The 12,449-nt window shown below is 41.7% G+C and overlaps 1 protein-coding gene across 4 annotated transcripts in view; it reads right to left on the bottom strand.

Moving 5' to 3' along the window:
• Positions 1-12,449, bottom strand: part of GNAL (G protein subunit alpha L) — a 206,087-nt gene that overhangs the window by 9,183 nt on the left and 184,455 nt on the right. For all 4 annotated transcript variants that reach the window (XM_075142103.1, XM_075142104.1, XM_075142105.1 and 1 more), the window contains 6 exons: positions 8,912-8,966; positions 6,095-6,168; positions 5,078-5,136; positions 4,717-4,837; positions 3,331-3,461; positions 1,195-1,262 (listed from right to left, as the gene is read on the bottom strand). In XM_075142103.1, the coding sequence (XP_074998204.1) occupies positions 1,195-1,262; positions 3,331-3,461; positions 4,717-4,837; positions 5,078-5,136; positions 6,095-6,168; positions 8,912-8,966 (508 nt within the window). The remainder of the gene's footprint in view (positions 1-1,194; positions 1,263-3,330; positions 3,462-4,716; positions 4,838-5,077; positions 5,137-6,094; positions 6,169-8,911; positions 8,967-12,449) is intronic.

Below are 12,449 nucleotides of genomic sequence, written 5' to 3'. Positions count from 1 at the left end.
TTCTCTTGGACCCTCCTTCCAAACTGGATACCGTCACCTGCTTCACAGCATTTCAGCATTACCACAAGAGACATTTGGCTTGAAGTGGTTTTCTTTGGGTAACTCTTCTGCCAATACAGCACAATCTGACATTTTTCCTCAGAATCCGGAAGGTTAAGGCTGTGAACGGAAATCCCCAAAGTGTGAACACAGTTAATTGCTTCTTTCTTTCTTGTTGCATCAACAGCTGTAAATCCTAACAATACTTGTAAAGGCACAATGACTTTAAAATTCTTAATTCTAATGATTAAATTTGTTCTCTCAAACACCCCCATACAGTTTCTACCAGTACAGCAAGATGGATGAGCTTTGGTTCTGGTCTCCATTACTGCTTCGCACTGTGGGAACGACTCAGTATCGGTGAAGCCGTAGGTGATATTGGAATAAGCCCTCTGTTTCTGATAGCAGCGCTGGGCTGTGATCGTGTGCCTGACAATGCTTGTATCTGCGAAATGTAGGCAACACCTCTTCAGCACCAGCTTTGGAGGAAACCTTAATTGCAAGAACAACTGTGACCAGACAAGGACACGTTCTTATGATTCCTCAGTAGGGCCATAACACCAGTGCTAGGGTGAGGCAAACTTTCTAACAGGCACAACAGAATCTTATTTAAGGATTAAATCTGCTTTTCTGTTCATTCCCTCTTGCCAGCTGACCACTGCCAAAGCCCTTGGAGGAATGCAGGATAAAAACCCAAAAAGCCTATTTGCTTAAACATGGACTGGACCGATACACAAAATAAACATTCAAGGCAACAGCCAGTAGCATCTTACAGGTAAAGACAACCACAGAAAACCTCACTACCTGGCAATGGCAACAGTGCTTGGCATTGTTCCCCTGCGCAGAGAGTGAGGGCTGCCAGCACCCACACCGAACCCAAAATGAAGCAGGCAGGCACACGACTGTTTTCAGCACTAGCACTTACTTGCTGTGTGACACCTTGCAGGCCAGGTGACTTTATATAAAATGGGCGTAAAAATGTGCAAGCACTGGGGAAGGTTCTGCAAGATGGGCAGCTGAAAAGAATTAGGGAATTGCCAGACGTTCTCCTCTCCTTCTAGCTTTCTGCAAAACCCATCAGTTTTCTCTAAATAAACTACGCCATCTGCCAGTATTTCCTATGATAGAATCACACATAAGATCAAAATTACTCACTAAAAACTCATCCCGGATGAAGAACTTGGCTCTTGTGACTTTGGGGTCTTCTCCTGCATCTGGTGTTGCTGTTCAATTAAAAATAATGACATCAGACACGTGAAAAACAAACAATCATCTACTTTTCATAATAAAAGATTTAGTAAGGAGGAAGTAGTCCTTCAATACAGAAATTAAAATGTTAAACATCCACAGGAGATTCCTGATAGGTAATTCTAAAATGGAAGGGTACTGTAAAACCTGCCTATGCATTTAACATATTTAGGAACCTGAAAATTGCTGAAATTGTTTCAACAATGTCACTGGTTGTATCATAAAGAGGCTTACTCACATCCACAAGTTTGTTCATATAGATACAAAACAAGTGGGAGTTAGGGTTTAACTTCTATCAGAAAATATGACTAGAAAGAGCAGCTGAGCTGTTCAGTTTCTGTAGCAGAACAGCATCTCTTGAATAAAGCTTCTGCAGGCAGGAATTTGGGTTTGAAAATGGTTAGTCCAAGATTACACTTGAAAAAAACCGATAGCATTGAAAGATCTTTTAATATATATATTTTATTTCCAGGCCCAGAGTCAGCAGAATACTTAGATAAACTGCCCATCAAGGGGCTTTAGATTAAATTCTTGTTGAGTGGGAGACTCATTGGTCAGTACTAACTGTTGGCAGATAAAGTCATCTCTATCTAGGCCATGTAACAACTATATTTACTGTAAGTGTAAAAACCAATACAGTGAAGAGATAACCTATTCGTTTCCCTTCAGTGTGATTTCTCCTCATCTAAGATACCAAACCAGATGCTTGTAAACACAATATGGTAAAGGGCAGAATTTATCAGAATATGGAAACATATTTTTTCCTCTTATCTATAGCGCTGGGTGTAAACATAAAGCAGCAGCACAACTGGCAGCATCTTAAGAGTTCAGTGCTGCTGTCCTTAAATAATGTCAGCTGAAATTAAAGAACAAATGAACAACTACAGGTTAAAAATAGAGAGCTGCTTCATGTGTGAATATTCTGGATCACTCTGGAAATCCGCTGTGAAATCCCGCTGAGAAACACCAAAAGCTACTTTATTCTGACAACTGGTTTACTATAAAAAAATGTTGAAAATTTACCCAAACTCTGTATATACGTGGTGTATGTTTGGGAGAGGGAAATTTGGGTGATGGTGACAGGAGATTTCTTCTGAAAGCCCTCAGCATCATAAAACTAACGGTGCCAGGTTAACTCAGATTTCAGGGCAGTTTGTTTATCCTCTCCACCTGAAACTCAGCATCAGACTCCTGAAATTCCAGATCTGAATGAAAGCTGAGAATAGCTTATTACCATCTTCACCTCTGTAGCCTAGGCTGTTGTTGATGGTTAGTGGACAACAAAAGCCTTTTCCAACAGGTGGCTGCAAGCACTATGCCAGGGGCATCACTTGGGTAAGGCAGAGGCTAGTGGTCAGAAAGTGCAAGTTTCACCACTTTTGCTAGATGCAGACCTGAGATATTTAGAAGCCTTCTGCCTGGTATAAAACTGGCATAATACCAGAGTTTACTTATGCAGTATGTTACTGCAGTGCAGGAATCATTGTACTTCTTGAAATGATAAGAAACCATGCAAATCGCTCCATCACCACAGCTCGCTCTGTATTTATCGATGTGGTTTTCCTCCATTAAAGTTCCCTTGCTGATCTGCTGGGCTTCCTGTCAGTATTGGCAAAGGCTGAAGTTACAGTCTTGGAGGATGCAGAATGGCCACAAAATAAGTCTAACGAATCCCTAACAAAGTTCAGTACTGCAGGAGGCCCAGGCAGCAGCATCTGGCAGGGGAGAGACATGCTCGGCAGCTTTGCTTTCCTGGGACTGTGGGTTGCTCCAAAGCAGGGGAAGGCAGGCACTCTGGAGTCAGCCCCCCGTGGTCTCCCCACACCCCTGCCAGCAGCTAGAGCCTCTTCAGACCCTGCCTGTGCTGGGGCACCTCCGAGCTACGTGCTGCCGGCACGCTTCTTTCCTGACCAACAGTTCGCGTTAAGGAACGGTGTGCGCTTGTGAATTTGTGTGTGTGTGAGAGACAGAGAGAGACAGAGAGAGGAACTATGGGCTGGGCTACGCCAGCAGGTCCCATCCCTGTGTGGTGAAAAACCTTACCATCCTCAGGTACAGTATAATGCACGTATTCAGGAAAGTAATCTTCGATTTTTGATTTCCCTGCCAAGACTTTTTCAGCCAGCATGTCCTGTTTATTCAAGAACAAAATGATAGAAATGGTCCGTAACCACCTGTCAAAACCAAACCAAATGTTTGTGTTATCTCTGACACCTTAATCAAGGAAAACATATCACTTCAACAGAAAATTTACTGGCTCTCCCTCCGTGGACAGAGAGTGAAGTAGTGTGGAACATGCTTCAACAAAAAAAGATGACCTAAATTATTGTTTCGATTGGGTTGCACCTGTGTTGGTGGGTATATTTATAGGATCTGTAAATATACTTATAAAAACTGCAGTAGACATTGCTGAAGAGAGCAGTCTTCAAATATTGTTTTCTAAATTATCCTTTTGATATCAAGTTGGGAAAATTATGACATTTCCTAAAAGCACAGAAGTCCAAAACCAGACATTACTGTCTACTTTGTTTGATTTTGCTGAAGCAAAAGAAAAAGGCTGGAAAGCTGCCTTCCCTCAGATTGCTCTTAACTATTGTTCATCCACACAGATATCCTGTCTTTTAGGGTGGCCTGTATGACACCTGATGAATCAAAAGAAAATAATCTGTTTTCTTCCCCAATTAATACCTAGCCATCACTGTGACGATGTGCCTTTTGGACTTGCGCTTAATATTTTTCCTCACTCTACCTTCAATCACTTCTCAGTGCACAGCATCCTCACAGGTATGTGCTGAAAACCTCAGTACCTTATTTTGTGTATTGTTTTTACTTATTCTCTATCAAGAACCTATTCAGATTGCTATCTGGTTACATATCTATAATTAACATGCACTGTGGCAGAATGGCAATTTAGTGGCAGCTACAATTAGATTAGATCTGAAATATCATCCCACAAGGCAGAGAAACTGTGTGCTCCCAGAGACGAGTCTTACGAGAGCGGCTGCCCACGCGGGTATCGAGTGCAGCGCCAGCCGGTCAATCAAATGCAACACCAACAGCTAGCTGCTCCTCCTGCTGCATTTGAGGAGGAGACGAAATGTAATTTGGAGGATGCTCTCAGTCTCGGCCAAGCAGCGCAGTGACACCAGGAAAGTGTCTCCCCTGCTTCCCTCGTGGCAGCCGGCACGGGGAGCTGTCCCCACGCCCTGCATCATTTTGGCAGCAGCGGTGAAATGCCGTGTGCACCATCCCTGTGCCACGGCCCTCGCCGGGGAGGGGTACACACCGTGGGGGCACCCTGTGACCTGGCCCTACTTGGACATTTTCTGAATAAGCAATCTGAGCATATAGTAAGGGAAGGCCTATTTTGTAAGGAGCTGAACTGCAGCTAAATTGGGGAGGGTGGGTGGGAAATGAGGTGTGTTTTACCTATTATTCCAGATACTTTTGAAAAGGTCCAGGGATTCCCGTAGTCTGTTTGTGTTATTGTCTTCCCTTATTACCATGTTGTAGCTGCTGCAAGCCACAACGAAGATGATAGCTGTGACATCTGGGCAGAGCACACAAAAGAAAGACAGGAAGGAGAGAGAAAAGAACATCTCCGTTATCCCAGCACATACTCCTCGAGGTAACACTGCCGTTACTCCCCAAACTGCCAAAAATACCTGAAGAAAATATCCATAACACTGGACTCCTGTATCAGTGACACACTGAGTGTGAATATGAATACTAAGCTGCTCACATCTCAGAGAATAAGTTCAAAATAAAAATGTGGAATATTTTTACTTACCATTAAAGCATTGGATCCATTTTCTTCTCTCATCTCTCTGGCCACCTACATCAAACATGCTGTTAAAAAGCCATAGGATGTTATATCACTTATGTGCACTAGGAAAGTCACACGAAGCATGCAGCACAAGGGTTCAGTTTAAAAAACTGACAGCCCCAAGGACAGCGGCAGCAAAATACTGCCTGAAGGGGAGAGAGATCTGCTGATGCCACGCTGCATGTCAAGAGCTCTGCTGATGCCACGTTGCATGTCAAGAGCTCTGCTGATGCCGCACTGCATTCAGAGAGCTGCATAGCTCCACCTGCCCTGCGCTGCCAGGAGAAGGCTACTGAACCCATAAAATGAGAAATATACTCTTTTCCAGGGCAAGTGTTGGCCCTTCCAGCCCACAGAAGCGCACGTGGCATGTAAGGTTGGACCTACTGTACTATAAACAAGGACGCGTTTCGGCATATTGTGAAGGGTGGTGGGGAGAGTATGTCTCTGTAGGGAGGACGACATGGGGACAGCTCTGCCCTGTCAGCACTGCCACCCTTCTGGGCAAGAACTGGTGAGCAGAAGCAGCCCGATAGTGGGTGTTTTACAGAGACATAGCATAAACTTTGACAAACACAGAGCTTGCAGCCCTCCGGAAGAAGGGAGACATTTAACTCTCCTCATCCTGTTGTACAAAGTCTGACTTGTGGCAGGATTCCCACTGACTTCTGTAAGATCTTATCCCCAAAAGTATTTTATGAGTTTACAGTGCTATATCAATGAACCAGTTAGTAAAAACAGCCACAGACAACCCCACAATAGAGCATCACTAATACGCATAACTAGTATCAGCTCTTTTTGCAAAGTACGAGGCAGTTTTACTAGGACCTATGGAAAGAGACTAAAAAACCAAAACAACCAAACAAAAAAACCCCAACTCCCACCCTAAACCTACTATACCAAGCATACATGAGCACAGACATCTCAACTAAGTTGTTAAAAATTAGTATGATATTAATAAATTATTACTAATAGACTTACTGGAAATTTACTTTATCTACTTGAAATCTTGTTTCAAAAATCCCTGATGTCAACACTCTGCATCTTAACAGGTCCTGGAAATGAGAACACAGAAGCTGATTAGCAAGTTTTTTTCCTAACCTCATTTTGTTTTTAAAAACATGGAATATTATTTTCCATGAAAAGTCTTAAATGTTCCACTTAATTGAAGTCCAATCAGACTTGTTGGTAAACCTGCATTTGTCCATACTGACACATTGGATATACACAAACGTCATCTCCGCATTTGGTTTGTGCGCACTCAGAAATGAGGAGACCCTACATACATTCTCCCTACTGCCCACTGAAACCTGTTATTGATGGTCATACAATTTTGTATGTGATGTCGATAATGAATTCTGAAGTTACATAAAACTAAGAAAAATGTTATTCATGTTGTAAAGTCAAGTATTGAAATGTTAGAAAACTCCAGTTTTACAGTTGCCCAGGCAACCTTAATTCTGCCCTCTTTTGTATTGAATGAGACAGGAATCCTATCGAAATAATAGCTTGTGACTGAGTAATTAAAGCTCTATTACAGAGCACAGGGGAACAGAATTTAGGTTGTATGCAAATCCGGCATTTCTTTCTTATTTTTCAAACTAGCAGTACTTCACAACTTAAATAACATTCTTTTAATAATTAAAAAAATAATAATTTCCTAGATTCTCAAAGGAAGTAGGCAAAAGCAATTTATGATGCATACCTCAGGCAACTAGCTCACCGTGTGCCATCGTCATCACCAGCAGCATTTTTAACCTTGACTATCCAGCACTGCTGCTTGGGCAGTGGGTGCAGAACAAAACTGGAGGTCGGACAAAGCTGCTGGCTGCCTGATGGGGATGAACACCCCTGAGCAGCCACCTCTCGGCACGGCTGCCTGCCTGGGGAGCGCTCCCTTCCTGGGGCAAGAGAAGGGCTGCTCGGTCTAGCTTAGCTCTCCTTGTCACGCAGCGGCTGCGAAAGCAGGGAGGGAAGGAGGCAGTCAGTGGTGCAGACTCCAAGCACTGATTGCCTTTTTCCCCTACCCTACCATCTACTGCTTCAAGTACTCTGGTAGCTGGCAAACGTCGGCTGCTTTGACAGCCGCATGAACTCAACTGAAGGCCACTTATGTAATTTTTTTAGTTATTTTATATGTTACTGTCATTTTCTGTCACTTGCTGACATTTATTTGTTATTGGACTCACTCATTATTTTGGGATGGTGCAAAAAAAATTAAAGAAAGCAAGGGAAAAAAGGAAAGTAGCGATTTTTACCAGTTAATTCAGCAGGACAACTGATACAGCATAACAGGATGAAAATCCAAAAGCAAAAGAGAATCCCTCCTTTAGAGCAAAAGTTTTCCACCTGCCAAATATCAAAGGCCTCTTCTGCTCTTTGGAGACACACAGCATTTCTTCCCAAAGGAAATATCAGGAAAAATTTCTAGGTGATGAATGACTGCTCCAGGTACAGAAAGGCCTCCCAGGAACGAACAGGCCAACACTAACATAAATAATGAAAGCAAAAATGAGGCTTTGCTTCATTGACTTCTCTCTCCAGCCGAGTGGTATCAATGCTAAAATCAGACCATGAGGTCTAGACGGAGTAAATCCCAGTGCTACTGCTTTGGTCTGAAAGTGTCTTGAGGGCTTTCATAATTGATCCTATATTGGGTCGACTATACAAGTTTCACCTTTTAATACAAAGCATACTACTTTTTACTGCCTTCTATTTCAGGATACGGTCAGAGTAATTGGACAGGGTTGTGGTTATAGGCCTGAACTAGGTCTGAAGGAACAGGCTCTGCTCCGCACGCTTCCTTGTGTGATATCTGGCAAGTCACTTCATTTCTCTGAATTTCAGTCCCTGATTGCACAACGAGATTTGGCAATTGTATTTTTTTAAGGGCATCCACCCGTTATACACCTTGCATGGTTAGACTGAATTATTCTCTTCTGCCACCTGTATTTGCAGTTTATGACGTGGCCCACAATCTTGGCTGAGACTACTAGATGACAGTGGGATACCAGCACTGAGAAATAACCACCTCCGAATAAGTTTGCCGAAGAGAGACTCTGCCCAAGGAAACCACACAGCCTGAGCTCTGGGAAGGCAGCCGAAGCCGTGCACCATGGTGAAGCCCTTTCTTATTTCAAGGCTGCACCAATTCAGCCTTAACCTTCCTGAATGCGTTTGTCATTAGAGCACTCTATCAAGATGTATCATGACATCTGGGAAAAAAGTGTACTGTCCTGCAAATAAGGCTTAAATAGAAACTATCCTGCCCATAGGAGATGGGCACAGGCTGGAAAAAGAAAGTGTCTGCATGCCCGCAGAGAAGTCCATGAGGTCTGCTGCTGCCGCTGGTGCTCTCCCCTGAATTTGGACACTAGACCCACTGCAGGCTTCTGCCTCTGAAGGACCTCTCTGATGGACGTGGGAAGCCTCCCTCCGGGTTTCCATCACCTCCACCATTGAAATAAAACACTGCTTCTGTGTAGCGAAGGCTGGTGAGGGAAACCGTAGGCTTTTATGTTCCTTTTGCTTTGTTTGCGGGACACAGAATGGAAAGCAAGAAGAAATAACAGATGTATTGCAGGAATCACCGACCTATATATAATAACAGTAAAAGACAAGTTTGCACAACCAAAAAGCCTATTCCTTTTTAATATCCATTATTGAAACTGCTAGACTGTATTTTGATATTATGCGGTATGCCCTATTTCAGCTGCTATTGGGACTAAAATAAATTACATGAAGAATTCATACGAATGGGTGTCTTGCTTCAGACCCTACCCCATTAGTTATACTAACCTGATCTGTGGGTGTGTAGTCATCCATGCTGACGCTGTCAATTCTTTCTAAAAAGCTAGAAGAAAAATAAACATGCACTAAGATATGTAAAATAATCTAGTATAACACTTTTTACTACCTTTTCTGGTTTAGACTCCTGCTGCAAAGTAAAACACAAGTCCAATGGTAAAGGTATGAGCCTGTTGATATATTTACATTGACTGAGGTTGCATTTTCTGAGCCAAACAACTTTTTACCCAGACTTAGTTTCAATACAGTGCTTCTACACTTACTGTTATGCAGTACGCACAAGCTGTCCAAATGCAGTTAAACGTTATAATTTTGTGAGGTCCACTAAAAAATGCTAAGACTAACCATGTGTCATAACGTTATAAACGTATAGTTGTTTAGACATAAAAAGGATTTTGGGGTTTAAAAAAGAAAATGGGGTGAAGGGTTGCCTTTATTTAGCACAATGCTAATCTAGCATAATGTTATGTTAATTACGGTCTCAGTAACGCTAGCAGAAATGCTTGTTAATATATACAAATAGTTTTGGACTGACATGCTGCCCTCGAACACTGCAACTAAAGCATAAGAAGCGGAAAGCAAAACTGACATGAAGTGGAGGTTAACCAGTCTGTCTCTTTATGTCGCCAAAACTCAGTGAGATGCATAAGCTGAAACAAAAACTTACAACTGCAGGGAAGGGCAAGAGAAAAGGGAACTGGAAAAAAAAAGGGGAACCACATTCTCAAATTATTTAAAAAATCTTTTCAAGCTTTAATTCTTTCCTAGAACATGTTAGAATGGCAGTATTAAGTACATAAAAATGTGATTTTATATGTATAGCTAAAATATAGGCAGGTTCTCTGACTTTCACCCATTTCTTAGATTTCGTGTGAGCCCAGCTGGCTCATCTTCCCCAGACTGCCTGTATGACTTAGAAGCTTTCTTGAATTTCTGCATTGTTATTTGGTATTTGTCAGTGAATATCCCACCAGCTGACTCATCCTGCTACAATATTATCAAGATTTCTTTATCAACTGGCAAGCTTTTCCCAATTTTACTTGGGTGTGCATGTGCAATCTACTTAATTGCAGTGGGAAAGACAAAAAAACAGTGAACTCTTGACTTACAATGTGACTCACTGTTAACACAGGGGTCACACACACTGACCAGTTGAAAAAATACCCCCCAAAAGCCTGTTTGTAATTCTCACAGCACTTTCCCATGGATACAAACTGAAAAGAAAAGAAAATATGCTGCGTATATATTTACTTATACTATTTTTTCTTTTTGAACCTCCATTGTTACAATAGGGAAACAAAACGCAGCATCTACAGTTAGAATACCCTGCTTTTCTTTCTGGATGATCAAGGTGTGACAGCTAAGCATATTGTTTAAAAAATCACTGTTCAGCGCAACACGATGGGTGCCTGATAACAAAACTACACTGAACAAACTCTAAAGAAAAATAATCTTTTTACAAAATCTTCTCCCCTGCCAAAAGCCACCATAAACTTATATAAAGGTATAAAAGTACATCTTTATAGTCAGCTACAGTCACCATGAGAGAGCAGCTGTATTCAGACTGAACCTTTTGGTCAGATGATTTTCATCAACTTGAGAATATTGATTAAGCAAAGTTTAACTTCAGTTACCCCCACAGTTAATGCAGACACCGGAGCAGAGCGATGTATTTTTAAGTGGCACACCTATTATTAACACAACTCTCATCTCACACTTGCAGCACACGAGATGAAAAAGAAGGCAAAAAAGCCGAAACCAAAAATGCCTCCAAGCTGAATATCTTCCTAAACACAGAGTAATTTTCCTTAACACAGCTGTTCAGGCAGCACTCTTGTATTTCCAAGCCCGTATCGAAGTTTTCTTTCCAGTTTCTTAACAGTTTGATCTGACGGGCCCGGGAACAGCCACTTTTCATCAGGGTAAAAGGTTAGCAGAGGGGTAAATCCAGTCTCTGAGCGCAGTAAGGTGGCACCGCCAGCAGGCTAAACAAGCCTGCAGAAAATGGGCAGGAGCCTGAGGGAGAGCTTACAAACTGCTGTGGGCAGTGCAATTGCTCACGCAGCTCAGGATCGATAAATGCAACAGAAGTCATGGGAGAAAATGCTCCTCAACTATGGCTGACACAGAAAGGGCTCTGGCTGAGAGTGTGGACAGAAGCAAGTATTTGTGCACAAGTACGACTCCATCACAAACCTCACAAGACAGCGTGAATCGGTGTTTTTCTTGCAGAAGCACTCCTTCTGGAGTTGATGTATAAATCAAGAGACGATACATCTTGTCTCCCCAATACCAAGGTCATGTTGGCAGAATTTATCCGAAATGATCAAACATGGTATTCAGTACCAATTCACATCTCTCTCACCTACACAACAAGCACTTCAGGAAGGTTATTGGTTGTTAGCATTTGCATTTTCCAAACAGGCAAATTATGGTAAGGAACAGAGGAGTGAGTAATGCAGAGTTACACTACAAATAATCCATGGCAGCGTTGCGAATGAGACAAGTCTCCTAATTAAATGTCCTACATATCAGCCCAAGTCGTCTTCCATTTAGAAATCGTCAGCCTCCTCCCGGTAAAAGGATCCGTTTCAAATACCCTAAACTGCAACACCGCAGCTAGGAGAGAGCGAGCTCTGACAAATATCATGCGCTTAAAAAATATCGCTTGACATAGCAGCCATAACGTTTTACGCTTGTAAGGTTGCTGGCCGCATGCGATCTATATCAAAATAAATGCCATGATTTGCAAGGTTTTACCTGCCACCCTGCTGTATCAAGCTGCAATGATATCGCTAGCATCCAACATGCAACTACTATTAGGATTTGGCTAAATTTCATAGCTTTACAGAAAATTAACCTTTCCAGTGTGTGATGGACAGACTTCCTAAGATTTCTTTTGCAATTGCATTAAACATGCACTGAGATTTCTAGACACTGAAACACAAAAAGCTATATTCTTACTTTTTCGAAAGAAAATCAGTTCTTGAATATCCTTCATATAAGGTCTTTACTTGGCTAATTAGCACAGTATCAAAAAATAGCTCTGACAGGCAAATGTACATAGTAGGTACAAGTAATGGATTCCAGATAAGGAGTCAGTACTGCCTCATTACTACATATGCTAACTTCATTCTCATTACTGTATTAAAATGGGAAAGCTGGAATCACTTTTCTAAATTGCTTTCTAAAGAACGTGAATTTCTACTAATCCTAAATGCCTCTAATAATTATGTTCTGGCATAACATTCGTTCTTTTATACATATACATATATATACACACACCAGCAAATTTTAAATTTACATGACTAAAATTTCAATTTAAAGTGCTTAAAGTATGATGATACCTCCCAACCGTGTCAACGCTCATGTCTCCACTCAAAGAATCAGTGTGAGGAAAACACAATAGCAGAAAAATGAATAAAAACGGACATCAGTATCTCTTATTCTCTCTTTTTAGATCCTGTTTTTTTCAGCTCAGGGATAAAATTATTTTCACAGAATTATGCCTTTTTACAATACTGACAGG

Source organism: Calonectris borealis, chromosome 2, assembly GCF_964195595.1.
Source record: "Calonectris borealis chromosome 2, bCalBor7.hap1.2, whole genome shotgun sequence".
Lineage (NCBI taxonomy): Eukaryota > Metazoa > Chordata > Aves > Procellariiformes > Procellariidae > Calonectris > Calonectris borealis.
The sequence above is the reverse complement of the archived record's forward strand: the minus strand, read 5'-3'. Positions and strand labels throughout refer to the sequence as shown.